The 24,259-nt window shown below is 42.0% G+C and overlaps 1 protein-coding gene across 12 annotated transcripts in view; it reads right to left on the bottom strand.

The window, feature by feature from the left end:
• MTSS1 (MTSS I-BAR domain containing 1) overlaps positions 1-24,259 on the bottom strand; it is a 127,816-nt gene that overhangs the window by 9,030 nt on the left and 94,527 nt on the right. For 10 of the 12 annotated variants that reach the window (XM_087746257.1, XM_087746219.1, XM_087746196.1 and 7 more), the window contains 5 exons: positions 23,487-23,561; positions 12,303-12,460; positions 10,914-11,021; positions 9,874-9,971; positions 7,659-7,869 (listed from right to left, as the gene is read on the bottom strand). In XM_087746257.1, coding sequence (XP_087602383.1) covers positions 7,659-7,869; positions 9,874-9,971; positions 10,914-11,021; positions 12,303-12,460; positions 23,487-23,561 — 650 coding nt within the window. Of the gene's footprint in view, positions 1-7,658; positions 7,870-9,873; positions 9,972-10,913; positions 11,022-12,302; positions 12,461-17,697; positions 17,764-23,486; positions 23,562-24,259 lie in introns of those variants that run through there. The other 2 variants (XM_087746206.1, XM_087746267.1) reach the window with 2 other exon arrangements.

Raw genomic sequence — 24,259 nt, 5'->3', positions numbered from 1 at the left:
AGCCCATACGAAGGTACATGTACTCTGCTTAGTGCATAAATGGTGGCATGTGCTTGCCATCTCCTTTCTCTTAACAGCAGAGAGAGAAAATATCACAGGCTTGGATGGAGAGTGAAGGAAAATGCAGGACACAGAGTGTCCATCAAACACCTCAAACATTTTGCTCCTAGCTAGGAACTTCTCTTCCAATTTTCAGTGCACGCCTTTATGTGCATCTGCTGCTGTAAGACCTCTACAACAGCATCTAATTCACCTACAGGCAGGCCAAGGTGAATAACCACATGGACCACTTCACCAGCTACAACGTTCTTATATCTCTCCCCCTTGAAAGTGGCATCCGCCTCAGCAGGGGCGTGCGTGCAGGTCCAACCGAGTGCTTGGAAATGGTCAAGAATACCGTCAAAGTGGTCAGGGCAGTACTGAGCTCTATTCACTGTCAGGAAATTCAAGACTAGCAAGACTAATTCATCCTTTGGTAGTCCAAGACCTGTGAAGCAAGTCTATCTAAGGATATCCCCACCATTTTATTTCATGACAGCAGAGAGAATGCGCTCTTGTATCAAGTTTGTGTAGCAAAGCCTCCGATTTCAAGGCATGACATTTTGAAGGGGAAGAGAAATCTCATCTGAAATAAAATTTCATCAGTCAACCTTAGATGAGATCTTGGGGTGAGTTTGCAATAAAAAGATAGCTGGATAAGAGACACTGTAGAGGAGTAGTTACTGCTAACACCCCCGAAGTTGTCTCACTGCTCACCAGAAGCTAATTGCCTAGGTAAAAGGAGATGTCGGTCTTCTGAGATGGGATGCCATCACCATAAGGATTTTGGTGAAGACTACCGGGGCTGCTGAGAAGCCAATACAGTATCAACATCTCGAGCTTATTAGCAAACTCTGAATTTAAGTAAAACTTTGAAAAGGCTGTTAAAAAAATTTAAAAAGCATGTAATGTGGTGGATTATTTTATAGAAATAATGCACATCCCGTCTTATGCTGACATGAGATCAGATCTGCGGGTGACCTGTCAAATGTGTTTAGCGTACAAGTGAGCTCAGCTAACAAGGCTTGTATTCAAAGCGCAGTAAGAGTTGAGGTGAACATAAGATCAGAAGAAACTACAACAAATGACATGCAACTATTAAGGAGAGAAGTGAAAAGTATGCAGTGGGGTACCCGGTGATGCAGTGGCTTGATGTTTTGTGGAACTTGTCACATTCTTGATTTAATGCAAGCCCTTTTACAGGAGAAAAACCTCTAACATAAGAATACTGACAAACATGAGCTGCAGTTGACTCTGCCGTCAGACATAACTGAATCATACAGGACACTAAATAGAGATGAGCCTATTTTTTCTATCCTTAAGAGAAAAAAACATTATAGAAAATTAGCTCCTAAAATTCCAAGTTCTGCCTGACATTCCAGGTAGCTCAGCAAAAGAAACTGTTTGAGAAGCCCCATGAGAACACTCACACTAATGTTACACTTTGGCCCCGCGGGAAAAAAAAAAAAAAAAAAGAGAGAAAAACATAATTTCAGAAAATGGTTTCTGAAACCTCATGCTTATGGCCTGGAAGACCCTCCTGGGTGTGCACACTCTGCACATGGCAGGACAGTCAGCGAAGGGTCTGAGTTCCAAACATGAGATAATACCACCTTGTCTTCTGCAGGTGCCCCAATGATGACAAGTGAGAATTTGGAGTTTACACCTGAGAGACTATTCCTGTTTACAAGCCAGAAACTTCACAAGATTATGTCAAGCAATGGTAGAAATGGATCATAAATGAGGTTTATTAGCAACAAAGCTGCATGTAGCAACTAGATGGAAAAAGGCCAAAAATGCAGATTCTGAAGATGCAGAGAATTGTTAAATATACCTGACGTATGGGGAAAAAAGACTGGAAGTGGTGAACTTATTTTTGCAATAAAGTGACTCCAAGGTGAAAAAAAGATGAAAGAAAGGACTCTCCCACTAACACAGCGTAGCCATTTTCAGCAGGCAAAGGATGAACCAAGATGCCATGGAGAAAACACCTTGGTAGTTGAAGGAAACGCAAGAGGTGGGGGTAGAGAAACAGGGTCTGCTTGCCTTGAGAACCTTGCATGGCACAGGGAAGGGGAGCCTCTGATCTTGCTAAAAAAAGGATTACTACAGTGAGAAAATGATGGAGAGGGAGGTGGAAAAATACTGAACTCCTGAAGGAAAAGTGTAAAGAAAAAGCAAGCGGCAGCAGGTCAAAGGCTGCCTGGATCAGACTGCAGAGAAGTCCTGAATGGTTGGACTCGGGTGTGGGAAGCACAGACCACCCTTCGTTTCTTAGCAGAAAGTACCTGAGGGGCTGAAAACAGAAACTGCACAGCTACTGCTTGGGCAAAAAGTCTCCGAACTCTTGAGTGCTTGCTCCAGAGGCACACCCACCGGCACACGCGCTCCTGGCAGCACACGCACAGGCAAACACCCGGCAGAGCGATTTCTGCTCCACATCCCGTGGAGTGAGAAATTTGACTATGGGATTTTTTCAACTTAGTTTAGTCGATTCCTTTTTAAAATGATTGTTTAGTTGGGATCATTTTTAAAATTAGTTCTTTCATTTTAGCTATTTTAACCACGGGAGATTATTTTTTTTTCCCCCAGCTGCGATAACGGTGTTTCTGCTCTGCTCTCAAACCATCTCTTCTGAGAAAAAGCTTAAAGTCAACAGTATCAGCAGAAAGCTAAAACTGAGCTCTGCACAGTAACAACCAGTTCCTCAAATGTACGTTATATACATGCAGCTTGGTATCTGGTCTCTCAGACATTGTGCTACGGCTTGTTCTTGGATAGTGTCCCGCTGCTTGGTGTGGTATGTATGAATTCCAGCAAGGATATAAAAAAAAGGCTGTATTTTGGGCTACTGGACTGTATGGTTATATTTTCCATCTATTGTCTTACTAATCTATAAAAGGACCGCAGTTATCTTGGATTACTCACATCCTTTGTTTCCTACATTTTCCATTCAAATATAGTATTGCTTTCTTAACCCCTTCCCTTCCTCAACTCCTAGATGGGGCTTCCTGGGCAAGATTTTCCCAGGAGACCAAATCCTAATGAAGAGCTTGGTCCAATGTCCCTCTGCAGTCAGGGGAAGACTCCTCAGTCACCTTTTGGAAAGCTTTGGATAGTCACCTCCTCACTTTGTCTCACTTCCAGGAACATGTCTCTACTGATCCCTTTTTTCTAGGCAGGGACAAACCCTTGGGAAACCTAATTTGAAAAGGAAATTTAGGAGAAAAACACCTGGTGATAACCGACAGATACATTCCAGTTGTTTGTTGAGGTTTTTTTAAAGTCTAATTTAGGAGCATTTCTTAATTTACATGGAAAACGGAATAGTTTTAACAATGTATTTCCCCTATTCTAACTTCAAGCTGTTCTGAGCAATGGAGTCTCCTCAAAAGCAGAATCTTTCCAGCTTGCTAATTTGTATATGTGGAAGCAAGTTCACATCTAGGTCCCCTCCACTTTACTGTTTAGGGAAAGCAATTTCCAGAATATTCTATCAATGAAGACAGTCCTCTGCTGCTTGACAGCACATCACCAGTTTTATTTTTTTTCCATCTGCTGCTTTCTCTTTCTCTCCCCTTGCTTCCATCCCCATCAAGTCATAAGCAGCCTCTAAAATCCAACTGTATAATCGCTTCCCCCGTGCCTGTTCACTCCAAGTACAGCAGATCCTTCTATTACCATCTCCCTAGATCAAACGTAACTGTATTGCTACCATACTGCTTCATCACGGATATGCACAGGCCTTTGCCTACTACACAGGGCAACGTGTAGGTTTAGGGGCATCAGCCACATTGGTTGTTCATCCAAGAGCTACTCTGGCTCCCAGCAGCAGGTCTGTCAGAAGGGCTTTACGTGGTGTCAGTACTTGCCATGGGCAACGCTGGCCAGGGCTGACCTCAAATCTGGCATTTAGAGAAACTATTCCACTCCAGAAAGAGACCTGTGATGTTTTTCAGCTGTTCAGCTATACCCGAATGCACTTGCTTAATTAAGATTAAAGCATTTTACAGTGACCTTTCCATATGTTGTGCTGGTTTTGGCTGGGACAGAGTTAATTTTCTTCACAGTAGCTAGTATGGGGCTATGTGTTAGATTTGTGCTGGAAACAGTGTTGATAACACAGGGATGGTTTTGTGACTGCTGAGCAGTGCTTACACAGAGTCAAGGCCTTTTCTGCTCCTCACCCCACCCCAGCAGCGAGCAGGCTGGGGGTGCACAAGGAGTTGGGAGGGGACACAGCCAGGACAGCTGACCCCAACTGACCACAGGGATATCCCACACCATATGATGTCATGCTCAGCATATAAAGCTGGGGGAAAAAGAAGGAAGGGGGGGATGTTCGGAGTGATGGTGTTTGTCTTCCCAAGTCGCCATTACGCGTGATGGAGCCCCGCTTTCCTGGAGATGGCTGAACACCTGCCTGCCGATGGGAAGCAGTGCATTAATTCCTTGTTTTGCTTTGCTTGCGTGCGCAGCTTTTGTTTTACCTATTAAACTGTCTTTATCTCACCCCACGAGTTTTCTTGCTTTTACCCTTCTGATTCTCTCTCCCATCCCACTGAGGGGCAGTGAGCGAGCGGCTGTGTGGGGCTCAGTTGCTGGCTGGGGTTAAACCACGACACATGTCCAGTTATCCGATACAGGCTAATATTTTTACTCCCAGTGATGTTAGCAGCAACACTGCAGAAAAGAGATCGTACTAAACCAGTGTAAGGGCAAAGTCTGGTTTATACAATTACTCTTTTTCCTATCTTCCATGCAGAGTGTGATAACTGTAAAGACTTACTACTCAGCAACTCTAGGCTGAAAAGCAGTCTTCATTTTGCCAGTCATCTCTCCTCTGGTATAGTCTGTATCTTGTTTAAATCTCTACTTAATCCTTGTTTGAGATTTCCCTCTTCCCCCCATCTGTGTTTTTGAATAAATTCAGTTTAATTTTCAGCGACACTTGCTTGTCTAAAATGTAGGTGCGAGCATAAAAGCTTCACATAGCTCATGTAGTCTCATTCCCATAATACGGGAATCTTATGTGGCCCCCTTCTATTTTTTTTTTTTTTAAATCCATTATTAAAAGAAAATGGGCTTTGTTGCCTTCAAAACTACTGCTGCCAGTAGATGCCACCGCATGTAGCTAGCAAACATCAGCAAAGTGTCCACCTGCGCAAGACATATAGGTTTTGATTTCCTTTGTTGATTCCAGAGCTTGCCTTTCTGCTTTCTCAGTGTCACTGCTAGAAACAATGACATCAGTGTTTTAGGAACAGCCAGCAGCCGATATCGCTGCTCCTCCCCACCCACCACCGAGCCTCAAAAGCACAATACCACAAGGAAGATCTGTCAGTTGGTTAGAGACACACAACATGAAATAATGCTGTAAATTGAACAGCTTCTCGGTAAGCTCACAATCACAATTACCTGTCAGCACAACACACACATTTTACTTAGTGCTGAACATACAAAGCAAGACACTTAAGCAAAGGTGAAGCGGCCAGGCAATGATCTGTTACCTTTTCCTCTGCGTAAAGGTACACAGAACTAGAGACATACAGAGCACATACCTATTTGTTATACCAACACACTACACTTGTCAAGTCAACGCCACACTGCTGCAGCCTTCTACAGCTCATGAATAGCTCAAGTGATGCTTGGATCAGTTTGCAACGTTATGGACAGTTTCTAAAATGAAGTGAAAGCATATGAACTTAGCTGGTGTAAATCAGCATGACTCCCATCAACTTTCAGGATGTTCTGCCAGCTGATACCGGCCTAAGTTCTCTCCCTTGCTTAACAGGGGAACTTGCAAAGAGAGGTGTTGGGTTTTTTCCATGCTAAGGGCAATTGCAAAGTTACATCCTCATCTGCAAACATAGCATCATCGCGTAGATTACCGCCCTTTTATGCAGGTGCAGTGGATACTATGAAAACCAAAGATGATGCTAGCATGTATAACTGATGTACGTATCTTAAAAGTCAACTTCCTTACCTTGTTACTATTCCAGTTTACTTTATTATTGCTCATTTACTTTTTTGCATTTCACTTAGGTTAGCCATAGCCAATCTAAACAAAACATTCATTTTATTAGTGTGCACAAAGTTCTTCAGGATGTCATCTATAAAAAAAATGCTGATGTGTCCAGACTGGGGACAGTGCAGAAGATGTAGTCATTTGAAAACAAAGCGTTTCTATTAAAATGAAAGAGGCAAATATATTAAAAAACTGTTGAGCTTCCCTTGAGACCGTGTTCCAAGCCTAAATGAACCAGTGTTGTTTTGGATGATACCCTAAAAATTTCACTAAGCGTGCTACTTACTAAATGTTCTGCAAAAAGTAAGGGTCTGTGTGCTGTCAAGGGTGGTCTAGGAGTAGCTTTAGTGTGCAGGTGACACTTGGTAACTGCTAACACTGAAATTGTTGGCTGCTCACTGACTGTGAGGATTAACGTTATCATTGCCTACAAAACCATCTACTCCCCAACACATGAAAAGGAGTGCAACTACATTTATTAAACAAAAGGACAACCTTGTCCAGTGACCTCAGGGTGTATTAAAAATGAGTGATACTCAACAACAGGATATTAGGTCCACTTCAGTTTGTAACTAAGATTTATGATGGGATTTACAATGTGAGATGGAAGTTCAGCCTTGTTTAAAAAATATTGCAGTTGTCGTGTGATTTGTTAAAAAAAACCCAAAACAGAAAAGAGAATTCAGGTGCTGGAAGATACATGCCATGGAGGCATGCAAATCTCTGCCTGCAGGTGGCCAGCTAGTTTTTACAGGAATGGTGCCGTGAACAAACAGAGCAGCAACTTCCTTCTACAGACCAAAAAATGCTCTGAAAAAGTTTTGCTTATATTTATAGTGAAAACCTCTTAGTTTGACTGGGTTCACGACATTATCATATATGACTACACAAACACTCATTTCTTATGAGTTCCATAAAAAATTAAAAATACCTCTAATTTTCATGCAGAAATCTTATTTCTGCAAGGTGCTCAACTGAGAGTCAAAAAGAGCAAGCCTACCCACAGAAAGGGACGTCATAAAAAATGGCAAAACCACTTTCACATCATACTGCTAATGGCATTTTGAGTATTCCAGGCCCGTTGCAGGGGAGGAATGAAAGTCATCTCTCTGATGCCAAGGCCACCAGTATCAATACTAAGGCTGTCAGAAGGCTGTTCTGGCACCGATATTTGTCCATTAAACAGTAAACAGCCACCAGATATTAACAACTTGCAATCTGTACAGGATATTAACTGGTAACCTCAGTGGGTAAAGTGAATATTATTCTGTAAGGTGGGACTTCGTGCTCTTTCTCGGCTGTACATATCTGAAAGTTAGGCATCTAGGCTCCCTCCAGGGCCAGAGTAAAAACCAAATCTCCTGAGAGCGACTCATCCCTTTCTTCAGTGCTAACTGCAAAAGCAGCATAAATCACTCCAGCTAGAGGCCCAACTTCTAGATGGATGAAATGCAGTGAGATAAACCTTACCCTCAGTGTTTAACCTGACTCCAAGGTACCCTAAAACCACACCAGATCCTTTTTGTGAAAAGTGAGCCAAGTTACAGAGTCCAGCTCACGCTCAGGTTTTTGTTCTCATGCTTGCACGTACCTGGTTAGGTGCTTCTGGTGGCATGGGGGATGGCGATTTGGACTGGAAAGCATCCTGGGACATGAATCCAGAATCATGGGAGGACACACTGGACAGCCTCATGGGTGCCTGCTGAGGCAGATTGGAGCTGCGATAGCGATAGTGTGAACTAGGTGAGTGCGAGTGCGAGCCACTGGACCGGGAATCACTACTGTTAACGCTGTTCAGACTGCTGTGAGAGACAAAAGGAACAAAGAAAGGAAAGGGGAGAGGAAAAGACACAAGGGCGGGGTGGGGAGAGACCCATATACAGTACAATTAACATTCCACGTCTCTAGCAACAGGCAGCATAAACCAGAAAAGAAAAAATGTTGACAAATTAAATTTAAATATATATATGCACATATATATCAGTGAAGAACCACAAGCAGCTGCAATATCCCTTGCGACCAGACAGAAAATGGCATTTTACCTTGAATTTCACTCAAATGATCAAATTCTGTAACCACTCAGAGTTCAAAATGAGGTTAGAGATGAAGGGATCGCTACGTGCCCTCTCTAGCACTTGCACAGCACTCGCACAAAAAATGTCTGCTGACGGCTCTCTCCTATTCCTGACTTACACCTTGCTGCTCTTGTACCACAGCCCAAATTTTCAATGGCATCTCTAGCAGGGGGTCCAAAGGCATCACAGTTCATCTAGAAGTCTGCCTCTAGGCATGCCGTTGCAGTCAGTCAGCAGGCCAACATGTGAGACTTTTGAAAGCATCACCAAAATCCCATGCTTCAGAGTACCTGGGACAAGTTTTGCTCACATGAAGGCTTTCTACCAGGAAAAAAGCATGTGACGGCATATTAAGTGAAGTCAAGCCTCTGGGTATGCAGCTTTAGTGAGTAAGAAAGGTGACCAGAGAATTAAAACCCCAAATTAATATCCATGAAAAAAAAATTATTTTTCAAAGAGATTTATTTTTAATCTCCAGTATCCATGAATGACAGCAACGACATGCCAGCCACAACGTGGGAGCCTTTGAAGTTTCCTGCTGGGGTGGCTGAGCAGGACTAGCAGGATGCATCAATCTGAAGGCAGCTTCCTACCTTCGTTGGCAGGAGCCCACTGATGAGCTGAAGGGAATGCTCTAAAGATACACGGGTGAGGACTGCACCTCCTGCTCACAAATTCCACATAACACACGAGATGTACAAGTCGGCTTGGAGCCGGGAAAGAGGAGCTCTGCCTTGTTTTACCCAGACACTGTCTGTTGCCATACAGGTTTACCACACAAGAAGATGAGGTTGATTAGGAACAGATGATGGATTATTATTTTTTTTGCCATTTTCTTTTACAGCTTCAGGATATTGCATCTTTAAGCCTGTGCTCATTGCTCTAAATACGCATGTTTTCACATATATATATAAAAGTACTGAAGGTTTTTTTATATATATCTGCATGCAGAGACAAGTAGGTACATAGAAGAAGTCATGTTCACTTGCTCTGGCATGCTATAGGTAACTTTGCTCATACACAGGGAACCTGTAGTACATTATTCATAAAGCAAACTAAAAGGTAATCATTCGAGAGCAGCTAGAAAGGTGTTGAGCAGAATACACAATAGGATATCTTCCTTTTCAGTAAAAGGAAAGAGTAAATGTAGACACCAGGGTATGGCGGCAACATGCTGATAAACTGTTTTATGAGAGAAAACAGTTTTTACAGAGAAAGCATAGACAGAATCCAGTGTTTCAACATATTTCAGGACAGCATTAGACAGCATTAAACAGTCAAAAAAACTTGTATCAAAAAAGCATTTCCATCTACCAGACTGATAGGTCAATTGCCAAGGATGTTTTTCCTTTTCAAACAGTTTAACTTACTGATTAGTAACAGCTACTTAGAATAATCTAAAAAGTCATCACATGAAAAACAGAAAAGGAAATTATGAATGAACAATCTCAGAGCTTAGATCAGTACAGTCTGCTCTTTGATCTGAAATGGATTCAAGAGAACTGAATCAAAAGCATCTTCAAGTTGTCTTGAGTTTAAAAGTTGTTCGGTCATGCCCATCCTTTTTAATATTCCCAGTCACACACTTAAACGGAGAAAGACCATGAGGGACTGATTTCATTAAGAGTTGTTATTTAAGACTTAAGTATGCATACAAACCCATACCACAGTCTGAACTTGCCTCCCTTTGCCCCCAAACAGGTTAAAATTAAATATTACCAGTCTACTTACCTGCAAACACTAGATTTTCTGGACATGGTAGTACTGGGAGAGGATGGAGGAGTCTGATAAGACCAGCTGTAATCAGAACCTTTCAAATCTAAAATTACCTGATGAAAGATAACCAATAGCATCAAGAACATGGAAATTTTTTTTCCCCTATTAACAGAAAGCATCTGCTTGCCATACAACATTCGTCACCACTACAAACGTTCAGTGCCCATTGACCCAGTCCCAGTTCTCTTCCAGAATTACACTGTGTATATTACACAGGAGAGTCAGCTTCATCCTTGGCTTTCCAGGAACTACCATACTTCAAGACTAGGGCTGCTATCACAGAAGGAAAGTTCAGATTGGAGTGGAAAAATCTTTAAAAAGTAAACTGGAGATTCATTTTATGCATGCTGTAAGTAGTTTTGTTTTGTTTTCCTTAAAAAAAACTATTACAGCCTTAGAGTTTAAAAACTGTTGCATTTTAAAAAATTAATCGAAGATCCAATATTCAACCACAGCAGAGCTTCCCTCCTTTACACTTCTAGGTCAACGCTAAGGTGAGTAAGGTATGACAAGAAAATTGAGTTCACACAGCTGGGTTGGAGAAAAAGGTCCTATTTGGAGTAATTTAATGACATACATTTTCCTATGCATTTTAAGGACAGCATGGAAAAATGCTCAAATGTCAGACTCCATCAAGCTATCTAATCCCAGCAATCTTGCGACCACATAAAGACAGGGACGCTCAAATGTAGGGCGAGGAGATGACTCTCATTCCTCATGTACTCTCAGCAGAAATTAGGCATCTTCATATACTTCAAAGTGTTACTGCTACCACTTCACACTGGTCTCACCAAATACTTCAGAAGCACTCAGTTGGTACTTCAAAATCAATTTTTTTTTAAATTGCTTATGTTAAAAATGACCTTGCTGCAGTGAAGCATCTACAAAACATAACATTAAGCCACTAAATGCTAGCAGCCAATATTCCTCATAACACAAAAGGAAAACCGGTACAAGCTAAAAATAAAAATGTTTTCCAAGTAACTAGAGCTAACCTGTTCACTTGAAGATGGTAATTTGTGTGGATCCATGGTGAGGCTTTTCAGGTCATCTGATATGGTTTGCAAATGGGTTATTTCTCCTAGCATTGATATTTCTTCCTCCTGAAAAGACAAAAGAGCAAGGCTAATCACAGCCTTGGGTTTAAAAATCAGACCCATAACACAATACATGACCTTTTTCTTTTTGCTGATGACTGTGGGAGTGCCCAGTGGAGCTGCTTTTCCTTTGCCCATTAAGCAATCCCTACTTATGAAAGAGGGTTGGAAATACTAATTTAGAGTTTTACAACTACTTTAAGATTGCTGTGAGTTCTGGCACCCAGAAATCCTTTCTCTCATCAATGAGACAAGTCTCAGCCTTATTTTTGTGACATCTTCAGAAAAAGTGTCATTTTTGCTGCATTTGGAAAAGATTTAACTCTTCTATGTATACTCACTAATGTGCCCTAAGGATTTTAACCTTGAACCTAAACAGGTGTTAAACTCATACTTTTTGCTAGTTTTTGGAAACTTTGAGATAAAGGCACTATACAGGTACAGAGCATTAATACATCCACGATTCAGTCTGGCCCAAGCTACATCAACAGCTAACTCAGATGAGTCCTGCACCGTAAGTTACCATAGTAATCCCTTAGCTACCATGGTAATTTCATCCAGGTCCTCAGAGTCTGCAGTTCACCTCCTCCTGCTCAGCCATCACCTCCCTACTTCTCTAACCATGGTTTTCTGTTGAGACTGATGCTCTTTGTAAACAAGCACTGGGAACATTCTCCCAGTACACTGGAGACCCTTCAGAAATGCATCATGCTTGCACAAAGCCACAAACGATTCATTGCCGGGCTTCAGACAACCTGAGATTATGAAAATATACTTAAACCTTTTCAATGAACTGAAAAAGCTGTCATGTAGGAGGAAAAGAGCTGCCAGAAAACTGCATGGAAGCAGCCTGCAATCTGTCAGATAATGTCATTATATACACAGGGGAGGTCTTGAAACATTTATCAGTCCTAGCACTGGGGTAGGAGTAAGGAAGATTTATATTAAAATGTGATGTTAAGAAAGAAAGCAGTGGAAAAAATGCATTAGCAATGTCTCAGGTCGGTATGCATACGGAACTCAAGCCCACTTAGGTCTTTGTGCCCATCATTTTCCCATTAGTCATCTTGAAAGCATTCAGTGTCTTCAGTCGCTGAATTACTCCAAATGCCTACAAGAAAGAGCACAGCTCTTGCCCCTTCTTAGGCAGAGATGCAGGTTGAATTTTGGCTAGTTTCTATGGCTCTAGAGATTCATTCCTAAGACATAACAAGCTACTCTTTTTACAGCCTTTTGGCCACTTATCCAATTCGTGAATTGTACAGACTTAAAACAGACAGCTCTTACTATCACGGGTCGCAGCATCGAGATGAAAGTACAGAATCGACCGCGCTCCTCGATCAGAGCTTTTCTGACAGCTTGCTTCTCGGTTTCTTCAAGCAGCAGGTACTTATCATTGACATCTTGTAAAGCACTATCCAACTGGGGCTGAATGTCACCCCGTCCTGTATGCAGGAAACAATCAAGAGTACATTTTGTCAAAACCGTGGATCTCCATAGAGGACGACCTTATTTTCAGCCAGCACTGCTGCCAGATTGTGCTTTTGCAATTCAAGTCTCAACCAGCATTTTCCCTTAATTCAAATTAGTAAGGCTTTTTTTCCCAATTAAATTAAGCATTTCATAGCATTTATTTTTGTTTCTTTTTGCATAGAATAGAAATCCATCTCAATTCAAAAGGTTTCAACAAGCCAAAGACAGCATTTTACATAAGGACCTTCTCAAAGTGTCAGCTGTATAAATCCTTCCCATCATCCTTTCTGAAAATCAACATCTCGTTAATTGGGAGGATATTAATCACTAACCCCAGGTATATTCCTCTTCCTTCCTACTTTTGTGCTTGGCAAGGCCCTAATGACAACTTTGTAGAGTCATTAAAGGATTGAATGAATCTCCTAGATGAGATATTAGGAACGTGTGGATCATTGGACCACTGGATTCAAGTACTCTACACAAGCAACTGCTAAAACAGTTTTCTTTGTTCCGAAGTCCAAAAGAAAAAAAACCTCAACAACTACCAACATCTCAAATACATATTAATGTCCAGTATTTGTCTATGGCAATAAAAAAAAAATCCCATGTTTTGCAATCAAAAAGCTTCACTGTGTTAATTATAGTCAACCCATAATACCTAAACTTTCTGTGACAGTTAAGTATCTTATTATGCACCAACTGCTTATTCTGCATCATGCCAAAAATTTATTCCTTTCGGAATGAAGAGCTGCTGCTTAGCCATAGTATTACTGAGTCAACAATATTGCAGTTGCAAGATGTTTTCATGCAGCTTACACCCCTAAATATTCTAAAGAACCTCAGTTGTGTAAATTTGTCTCAAATCTCCCAGAAACACCATCACATGCAAATTAAGCATCCAGGTACATATTCATGTCACTGTTGCTAAATACCAGGAAGATAACATTGAAGTTGCAAGTTGCAAGCAAAGTTGCAAAATCAATTTTTATGGACAAAAACTGTTCTGCGTGGAGGATTTAAAGCTATGAGCAAGAGGAAGAAAAAAGTCTCTTGATGTGTGTAGTACACAATGCAGATGAATCAAGGTCAGAGTTACAAAGGAAAACCTTTGCCTTATTATCATATGTAATTCTTCAGCACTCCAGAGTGAGGTGAAGTCATCAGCTCCCCTGCACTAACACCCAGCCAGAGCTGCAGGAAAGAGAGCAGCGATGAAGCGAAGAGAACCATGCTGGCTTAGCGGCATTACAGACTGGATATATCCAAATCTCCTCTGTACAGAGTTCGACATAGTCCAGATAAAACTGCACAGATACCCACAAGCGGAGCTCTGCGATGGATCCTCAAAGAGTCACGTGCAGTGCAACACCGGTACGGCCACCACCAAGGCCACCTGGGCACCACACTGCCGGCAGGAACACCCTGTGTCCGATCCTCTAGATCAGGCTGACCAGTGCAATGTGCCCATAGAACTGTTTTGGAAGTCAATAACTTCAAAAATAACTGGCTCTGAAGTTGCAGTCACCTGCTTCCTCTCAAAATTAGCATCTGCCAGAAACAAGTTACAGAAGAGTTTTGGATAGCTCCCTGAAGGTCCTGTGCCTTCTCGTCTGTCATCCTTAGGAGACAAACTGAGCCCTTCTGCTTGAAGACCATTCTGTACATTTCAGGCCCTTCCCCATACTCTCCTTTGCTATCAGATGCAGTGATGAAACATTTTATACTTCTCTGGAGTTGTTCTTTCAAATTCCTGAAACCGAGACTTGCATTATTGCTCAGATCCCTTATTTTGAGAGCTGCCTGGAAATTACAACAGGTGAAACAATCTTACATTGTTTAAACCTAGATGCTGGCTGACTAGTGTGGATGTACCAAATGCAAAATGTATTAGTTGTGAACTAAATCACACACTCATGAGTTCAGCTCTGGAGAACTGCTGTAAACGTTCATCTGCTCCACCATATTATTGTGCACTTAACACAGTAAATCCTTGTTAAATGCATGCACCTGCACAGTGAGAAGACACACACTTAGAAGTCCATTGATAAAGTGGGTTCAATTATAGTGAATTTTGGTAATTTATGGGGACCTCACAGAGCAGCATGTCTTGGACCAGAGTAACAGAGCACCCAAAACACGGGGCAAAAATAAACCTCATTTACACCTGTGTAACTCACGCAATTCAACGAAGTTATCGGGATAACATTCAAGCTGGGTATTTTAACCCTTTGGCAAAAGCACGTGTAAAACTGCATCGCTCTCCAACATCCTCTGTAGCTCTACGAAGTTTCCATTTTATTCCTTTAAGTGAGTCAGGACATGAACAGACATACCATCTCCTCACCACTACTCTCACGGACCCGTTTGTATGCTATGGCTCTCGGGCACCGATGTAGTCAGTGAAAACACACAAGCTGCCTGGGGTGTAATTCAGAGCAGGAAACAAGCTTACGTGAATCATTTAGGTGAGGCTCTGAAGTCAGATGTTTGCGTGGCATGAATACAGCTCTCTCCTGATGTCTCCTTGCAACTCATCTTTTAGGAGCAGGAAAGCTTTATTTACATCCTTTGAAAGCTCCATAATGCAGATGTCAATCTAGCAAGTCTTTTGAAATCAGGCATAACTCTTCCCACTCCCTGAATCACCAGCTGCCTCCCATGGCACTCAGACAGCTCGGGAATTTGAGGGACAAGATCTCTGCCCAGTTTAATCAGTTTCCTTCGCTAAGCAGAGCAGAGCACAGCCCCTCAACAGCACCCCTACACCCAGAGGACACCGAGGACGTGAGGGCCAACTGCCGATCACCTCTGCTCCTCGCCCACCTTGGGTCTCCGCTAGTTTGAATCCACTAATCTCAGAAGGAAACATCAACCACTGGAGAGCAATGCAGTTCTTTTCCCCTTTGAATTACGAGGGGAAGGTCAATGGCATCCCTGACAACCGATGGCACTAATTTTGCTGTGGACATGAGGCACACTTTCATAAGAAACATCAGCAATCGATTATTCTCTCCAGCCCACACTCTCTGGCCTTTAGGTTACCCGTTTGGAAAAATTTCCAAACCAACACAACTATCGTAATGACAGAAAACAGTTCCAGAACAGTCCCATCGTGGAGCAGCTGTAAAAGCGCACCTGGAAGGACACTCCTCCCCCAGCCGCAGACAGGTCTGAATGACCCACCACAGCCATCAGCATTAGCAATGGTCAAAAGCATCTAATGTGGTCACAGGTCTCTGGTCTGCAAACAGCCAGACAAGAATGTGACGTAGGGATGGTTCTGCAGAGCACGTCCGGTTGCACTCGCAAGAACGAGTCAACAATCTGAAAATGGAGGAGAAATTCAAATCCAGCCTTTCTCAAAGTGGAGCTTTGGTCTTGCAGAGAGGAGCAGAAATACAAGGCCAGAAGTCGTGGACTGAATTCTCCAACAGCACCAGGCTCCAACAGCCCTGGGACTTGTGGCTGGGTGCAGACAAGTAACTGCTAATGAACCACAGAGCTGAACTGCTTCCCATGAATATTAACATGAATCCATTGCTACTCCAAGGACAGTCTTCATGTTACCTTCAGAGCAGGTGCTTCACATCATTACCATGACGTGCAAGAGCTTTAAAGGCCCAGCATGCATTAAAACCTCAGTTTTAGTGTTCTGTGTGACTCCCGGCTGAAAGCTTCATGCAGCTTCTTAAATAACCATTGTTTGAAAAGAACTTTAGTAAAGAAAACGTATTAGGGAGAAGGAAAAAGGTAAATCTAATTTTCAACCCAATTTCATGCCTATATGTTATAAGACAACTTAAACTAGTAAAGCTGTCAGCAACAGCAAAGGAGAACAATGACTTTTAAATGCTCTCAGTGTAAGTCTGACCGCTAAAGTTAATGCTGTTATTGACAAAGTAATGCAGCACTATTGGCGAAATTATTATTTTCCACATTCTCACTTAAAGAGTGCACTTTTTTAGGTGTCTGCAGGGAACTTGAATATTCAGTATTGGACACTTTACAGAGTGGCAGAATTTACACTGTACAGACAACATTAAGTACACCTCTACTCGTACAAACCAAAGCAGGCTCCATGTCATTCATTCCCAAATCACCTTCTTTAGGTGGCCAGGATTAATAACCCCTTTAAGTCCTGCACAGTAAAGCCAACAAATAAATTAACATGGATCTAGGCTGAGAACAGAAGAATTCTGCCACCCGTTACGGAAAGGTGGGAAATCTGATTGCTGGGATTAACTTCAGACCCCTTCAGCAACCAAATCTGAGTCCTTCTGGTGGCTACTGGAGATCTGAATCAGCTGCTAATGTTCAAAAATGCTAAGTTGTCCCTTAAAAGAAAAGTTCCAAGTTACCAAAGGAAACTTCCAGAATGCATTACAAACCAGGAAAAACCCCAAGTGTGGTTTCAAAAAAAGGGGGCAAGCAGCAGGCACCACAGTGCCCAGCTCCAGGAGCCCAGCTGAGGCGCCTCGGTTGAGAGTCTCCCAATCTGATCAACCCAGGCTTCTCCAAAGGGCAACACCTACATCGTTACACCTACAAGTGCAGGTATGATTATTCCTCTCAAATTCAGAAACACCGCATTTCATTCACAAGAAGATCTCAAGGCAGCTACTTTAAATTTGCAATACAACTGAAACAGCACTCCAGTTTAAACAGATTTGAGATGGGATCAGGCAGCAGAAGAGGAGACAATTGTGGTGCTGATTTCCACCCCTTCCCCAGCATGAAGTTAAAAATACTGATTTCTTATCTATCGGTTAAGAAAGGTGCATGCGATTTTCAGAAAAAAGGGGGACTTGGATCACAGGTTTACAAAGAACAACACTAAGGACTTTAAGCTCTAGACTTTAAAAGTCATATTAACAATAAGATATTCAATTATTTGAACACCACCTTGATGACATGTCTATTCCATTTAACTTCTCTCCCAACTGCAACACGATTTATCAGTCCATGTTAATCCCTTTCTAAAATAAACCAGAGGTTTATCTACAATACTGATTTTCTTCTTTTACGGTGTTGCAATTAGATGCCAAAAGAAAGTAAATCAAAAGATGGTTTGTTCATTAAGATTAGGTGACATTTTAGTTTCATTAGAAATTAAAGTCTAGGCAGTTAGTGGAGACCAGACACCATAAAGAGGCCACAGCAAGGGCTACAATAAACCAGCCACCAGGGTTACAGCATGGCACAGACTTACCCAGAGCCTCAGCTGTCAGGCAGGTGCGCATGGTGAGAAATTGCAGGACACAAAATTGACACAGAAAGGAAAATAAAAAAAGTCAAACTGGTATTCCAGCATTCCTAGAGTTTAGACATTATCATCAGTGCCAAGACAAAAGAGTGAGCAGTTTGGACTAGACTATTTTGACTTCTTCCGTTGCTGATAAAGACAAATGCATTAGCTTTGCTTCCTGATGAGCTGTTGCAAATTAAACTCCCGGTTATTTACCATACAGTTTTATTTTAAGAGACTTAAACCAGTTTAGGAACTTTGTTTAGCTTGCAGGTTCCTAGGTGAGAACATGTTAACCCGTGCTTCAGAGACAGTGCACAACACAGACATCTGTCAAACTCTGCTCGAGCTGATGAAGCGGCACAAAGCTCATCCCCTTGCAGGGAAGAGGGAGCTCGGGAACCTGCAGAACTCTAGGCGGGTGCTACGTTAGTAACCACAGCGCTTTTTGATGTTCTCTACTGCAATTACATTAATAGATTGTTAATTAAATGAAAAACTAATTGCTGATGCAATGTGGAAGAACATCAAAAAGATTAACCATGATACGTGTATTTTAATTAAAAAACTTTATATATAAAGTTTTGCAATAAACCTGGCTTGCTGTCAAAAAGAGGGGAACTATCAAGAGACATTCAAAACTCAAGGAATGAAAATAAATCGAAGAAATATCTCTGGTCACTGATTCTGCAACATGTCTTCACTGAATTTTTATAAAGTGGAGCTTACATTATAAGCTTGCAGGGGAAAAAAAAAAAAGAAAAAATACCAAAAAATCCCCGCAGGCACCATGGCCTCATCCACACAGGATTTTTTCCGTGCAACAGATAAGGATAATTTGCTCATTAGCTTCCCTCCTTCTGAGCTGTATCACTGACTCCACAGTGAGTCCTGGCTCTCACTTCGGTCATCATGCCACACTTGATCAATTTAGAGCAATAAGGCTGTCTCCTGGAGGAGAAAGGGTCTGGCCAGGGGTCCTCCCTCCCCAGCCTGCCACTCCAGACAGGGCAAGCGCCAAGTATAGAAAGAGTGCAAAGTACTTGAATGAGAAGGTCATCATTTGCTCTAAGAACGGAGATGTTCCTCGGTTATAATTACGTTGAAGAGCTTCATGTTTTTCAGTTAAGAGTCATGGGGTTTGCACAATCATCCTTGAGAGGAGTATAACAATATTATAGTTTCAAAGACCAGACTGTAACACAAAAACAGCTGCAGAGGCTCTAAAACACAAACAGGTCGTCTTTGCTAACCGGGAGGAGGGCAAGAAAAAGCACTTTTGGCAGTATTACAGTAAATTAATAATCATGTTCTACTCTCTCAACTTCATTAAAAGTAAGAATACTTTCCAAAACTGCTGTAGAGGTTCTGAGTTTGGATACTCAGTGTTGATGGGACACAAGATGAAATGTTGTACTGAATGTTAAGGGGACACTGCAGAAACCTCTATGAATGGCTTAGAGATAATTAACATGTGTTATATTATTGGGAGCGTTACACAGAACTCCTTTTCACAAATCTGCTTGGATTTAAACATTTTCCTCAAAGCTCACACACAGTGTCACATGAAAAACCTGAAAATGAAACCTACCAGTCAAGTTATAGGCAGAAGGGAAACCTGTCTAGTTAATCATTAATAGCCAAGCTGAAATACAGAAAATAAAGCCAACATGCACTCCAGATTTTACATATACATCCAGTTATATTTTAAGTTAGTCACTTGATGTTTTTTTTTAAGACTAAGAATCGTGCATTTTGTTAACCTTCCAAAATGGTTACATGCAGAGCCACAGCTGCTGTCTCTCCTCTGAATTCAATATAGCATCAACAGCTTCTAGCAGCTACGGATCCACTTATGAGGCCTTGACTCAGCAGAAACCTAAACACGGAATTTATTTTAAATATATTCATAATTATTCTGCTGAGTCAGGTTAGCTGGGCTGACTTCTGATGTCCAATGTTTGTCTGAAAACAAAGAGCAATTTAGAAGATGTATGCAGTTCCATACACTGCGTGGCTTCACCTGTTCAGACAAGAGCTAAGCTTCAATGCTGGGGTCGGCTATGCGTCCTACGGGCCTGTTCCCCTTGCGAACAAGGGCCTAAGAAGAAGGATGCACCTTGAAGATCACCATGATACCCCCAGGGACTGCATGGATCTGGGGGGTGCACCAGGATCCTATTTAGACTACAAATATGTAGACTTCACATGGATTTTTTTCTTTATGGTCAAAGACAACAGAAAGAACGAAAATTATACCTGTGAGGTCTCTTGAAACGCAAGACCTTCATTCACACACAGACTTGTCATTTTACCAGATATACTCTAGCGAACTTCCAACAAGGACCCCTAACACCTTTTTGTTTTGTTTGGAGAGCTTAGTGTTTTCCCCATCACTTCAAGCTCTGGAAACACCTTTATTGCAATTAACACACCTACTCTGCAAACATAATTTCTAATAAATGATCTTAAATGGCCGGCCTGAACTTTCAACTTGACCGCATGGAACCAGAACAAACAGACCATGCAGAAGCCAGAGAACAGGCAAACCCCAACATATTCAGCCCCTCAGCGCTAAGGTGGGGTGCCCAGCCTGCAGCGCTCCCGCCAGGACAAGTCACGCAGCCCACGGCCCTTTCTCCCGAACATCCTTGGGATGCAGGCGAGGAGCAAGGAGCTGCTACGCATGCTGCAGCCGTCGGCTACGAGAGGGAGCCTCTGCAGCCTGATGCGGCAGGGAGAGAGGACACCACTGCCATGACGTGAATGAGAAAAGTAGAGGGTTGTATTTGAGTTCCTAGATCTGAAGCTGCCCAAAGCAGAAGAAAACCACTTTCCCATACAGTCACAGCAGAAAAAGCTTGAAGGATGTTTTAGTAGCATGCACAGTATTTAAGCAAATCCAGAGTTCAGCAAACATCTCATTTGCTCACATATGATCATATGGTTAATTCAAAAATATTCCTACAAGCACTAGGAAGGGAATGAATTGGTTGTTTTAGAGTTCCCATAGGTGAGTCAGTAACTTTACAGAAAAACCAAAGGGACAGGTCCTGCTTGAGGAAGAACAGGACAAAAAAAGTACGTCTGAGCAACAGGGAAACAGGAGAGTTGAAGACACCATAAGACATCCATGCACTCAGCCACATGCCTGCCAGGACAGTGTCACCCAAGAGTCTCCCTGCCCATAGTTCAAACCTCATTTGTGACCTAAAGCAGAATCACTTCTGCAGCTTTATCATTTTATAAATAAACCCCTTCTTGATTTTTTTTTATCCCTCAGTGACAGCAAGAGCAACATACTTCACCACGTAGCACATTAAACAGATCTGTCAAGGTGGGTACATACAAAAGTTTTTGTAACAACATTTGACATTGTACTCAGACCAATGCTTTATTCCTTCAAGGTAGGGATCAAAAAGGCAGAGAGGGGAAAAAGCATCTGCTACTGTTTTTTTTCTTCTACATTTAAGCACTGTAGGTAACTTGCAAGAAGACAGGGTGAACTTCCTTCTCCCTCCCACCCACTTTTGCTGGGATCTCACTGGGCCAGCAGCTTTGGGCATTCATTCTCATACCCGTGTGAGCCTCTGAACCTCACTGCGTCTCTCCTCCCCAGGGGCCATGAGAACAACTCCTAGCTCCTCAAAAATGCTGCAGCTCCTCCTTTCCCCTGTGGTGGCTACCCGAGAGCCTTCATCGCTGCCATCGTCCCCATACACATCCCTCTGCAACCAGCTTTGACCCCACCTCAGTCCCATTGTGTTTGTGCTCTGGACCCAAACACCATGTGTGTGACAGCAGTTCTAAGGGATACAGCACAGAAATACAGCGGGTTCATTGACAATTCCAAAAGCATGTCATAACAGCAAAATTAGTCAAGGGAATGACAACTTAAAAAAAAAAAAAAAAGTTTGCAATCATAGCATGGCTGCTATAAAAATGATAGCAAAATGAGGCCTGTTCCACTCCTCGCTCAAAGACGTTTAATCCTGAAGGAGGACAAGACACCAGTGTGCTGACCCTCATCACTAGACATGGCACACATTTCGGGAGGGAGACAGGAACCCAGAAAATCCAAGGAGAACGTCCACTTGCTTTAACCACTGCTGAGAGACATCTACAGTGACATCTGCAGTGTAACAGTGGAGTTTTTTTTCCAGAAGGCTGTAAGTGCTTCTCTCTCCTCTTTCCACCTTACAGAAAATGCTGTCTCCTCCTCCAAGACTGCAGATTGATTTATTCAACACTCAGAAGCAGGATAAAAGGGAGATGGAGCCAGATAGCTATCAATTCATAGAAACAGGTTCAAAAAAATGGTTCCTTCTTCCCAGATCATGCACATGCTTTTCTCAGCTCTCACCTACCATGCACTGAGGGGTTCTTTGTATCACAGAGGGACAAGAAGCGATGAGACCAGAAATGGGGGGAAGAAAGGAAAAGAAATGGAGGGAATATCACACATTCTCTAAAGCTGCTGGTCTGAAGTCAGACAATTCGTCACACAAGATGAGAAACATGTTTACGCATCACCCAAAAATAAAATCTTATCACAAAAAATCACGTCCCCCTAAAGATGACCATTCTGATTTAAAACACTAACATTTTCCACGGACAGACGGACACACAGAGCCTACTGAGCTAAGCTCCCTCTTGCTGGCTTCCACCTCTCCCTCCCTCATCCCTTATCTACAGTCAGCTAAAATTCAAGAGCAGTTTTCCAGTCATGTGGCTTTCTACCAGTGTAATTATTGACTCACCTATTAGGATGGACAGTTAGAGACAGCTCACCTGTTCTGGATAACACTTAGACAATTTAAACAGTTCAAGAAACTCCCCGCCCCAGCATTTATTTTGCTTGTTCCTGGGCTTCCAGTTTTTAGGCAGGAGGGGAAGCACAAGTTGCAACCTGCAGGCTGAGAGCTGCTCAAAGAACACTTCCTACCCGGCTGGGAAGAGCCCGGCGCCAGGAAAAGGAACCAGAAAGTCTGCTTCTGTGCAAGCTTTGTATCATTTTTCCAAAGCTTGGTGGGGTTTGCCCTTGTAAAACCCTTAGTGATGGCAATGCTGCCGCTATCATTGATGCACGTTTCCATTAACGTGATGATGAAACTCCTGTGACAAGACGGTGGTGGGAGCGCAACAGGAGCACGAGATTCAGCTTTCTAAAAAAGACAGATTGCCTTTGTGGAGAACTCCCTTTCTTTTCTTACTCATCTTTAGTTTTCTATGGTTGCCAAGTGCCCTCCCCCTGACAACAACCCATACCACCTTCTCACACTCTGAGGAATAATGTAAGGTTTAGGAGATTACAGGCTGTTAAAAAAAAAAAAAAAAAGAAGAAAGGTGGTAGAAAGGGAGAACAGTGAGAAATGTTAATAGTTACAGAACATTTACATAATGGCTTTTTTTATATTATTCCAAAAGATTCTAGAAAATTTTACAGGTATCCGCACAAGTCATGTTACAGTGTCAACGTTCCTAACAGGAATAAGTTAGCAGCAAGTGCTCTATTTTAAAACATGATTGATTTTGTACAAACAGTTTTAAGGCTTCTGTATAAGAACATTAGACAGCAGCTTCAGAATATGATTTAAATGACACATAGTAATTGTACCCTGGTGTTCAAGTACGTACCAGGAATACATTACAGGGGACCGAATTATTACAATAGAAAGTCCTATCCATGTTCAATCTTTGTCAATGAGCACAGCACAAAAGGTTTTTAACAGTACAAGTATGAAGCAAGTTACCTTTCTTTGCTTTCTTCTGTAGCTTCAGTGTATCAGATGATTTCTTTTTTATCTCTTGGCGGGCTTTTTTGTATTCTAAAAAAACACAGTCTCTATTATCAACATATTCGATGTCAAAATTAATGTTTTTCACAGAAAAGGCTATGTTTAAAGACATTAGACTACAAATTTTAAGAGGACAGCTACTATTAATCAAAGCGACTTAGAACTCGCATTTCTTAGTGCCTATACGTTTGGCTTAACATAACATTTTAGGGTGTGAGCAAATTCACATACCAAAATCTTTCCCAAATAAACAAAGCCTTTACAGAAATAACAACTGAGAACACAGTACAAAATTAGAGTGCTTTTCATTTCAGAGACTCATCCACTCTCAGGAATGGAAAACAGAGATGACAGGTTTCTCGAAACATCTGTGTTCAAAAACAAGTATCCAGAAATGGCAAGGCAGAGAATATCCTGTGATCCCTCTCCAGCATGAGAGTCAGGCAGAGGGAGAGGGTGCTAAAACTTCGCCCAAGGAAGGGTCACATTGCCAGCTCTTTCTGATGAAGTGGAGCACACTGCAGTTGTCCTCATTTTCAGATGAGCTGCAAATCCCGGGAGAATTAAAATCCCAGAACAAAATATTCCACCTCTAGTCCAGGCACACTAAAGGTACCAGATATGAAAACTGATACTTTAAAAAAAAAAAAAAAGATAAAAGCTATGTATGCATGTATATACATATACACATACACTTTAACAAAGGAGGCCAATGTTACTACTCTTCT

Source organism: Nipponia nippon, unplaced genomic scaffold (genome assembly GCF_047370975.1).
Source record: "Nipponia nippon isolate SJK-2023a ecotype South Korea unplaced genomic scaffold, ASM4737097v1 scaffold_1, whole genome shotgun sequence".
Lineage (NCBI taxonomy): Eukaryota > Metazoa > Chordata > Aves > Pelecaniformes > Threskiornithidae > Nipponia > Nipponia nippon.
This window is presented reverse-complemented; position numbering and strand designations above follow the sequence as displayed.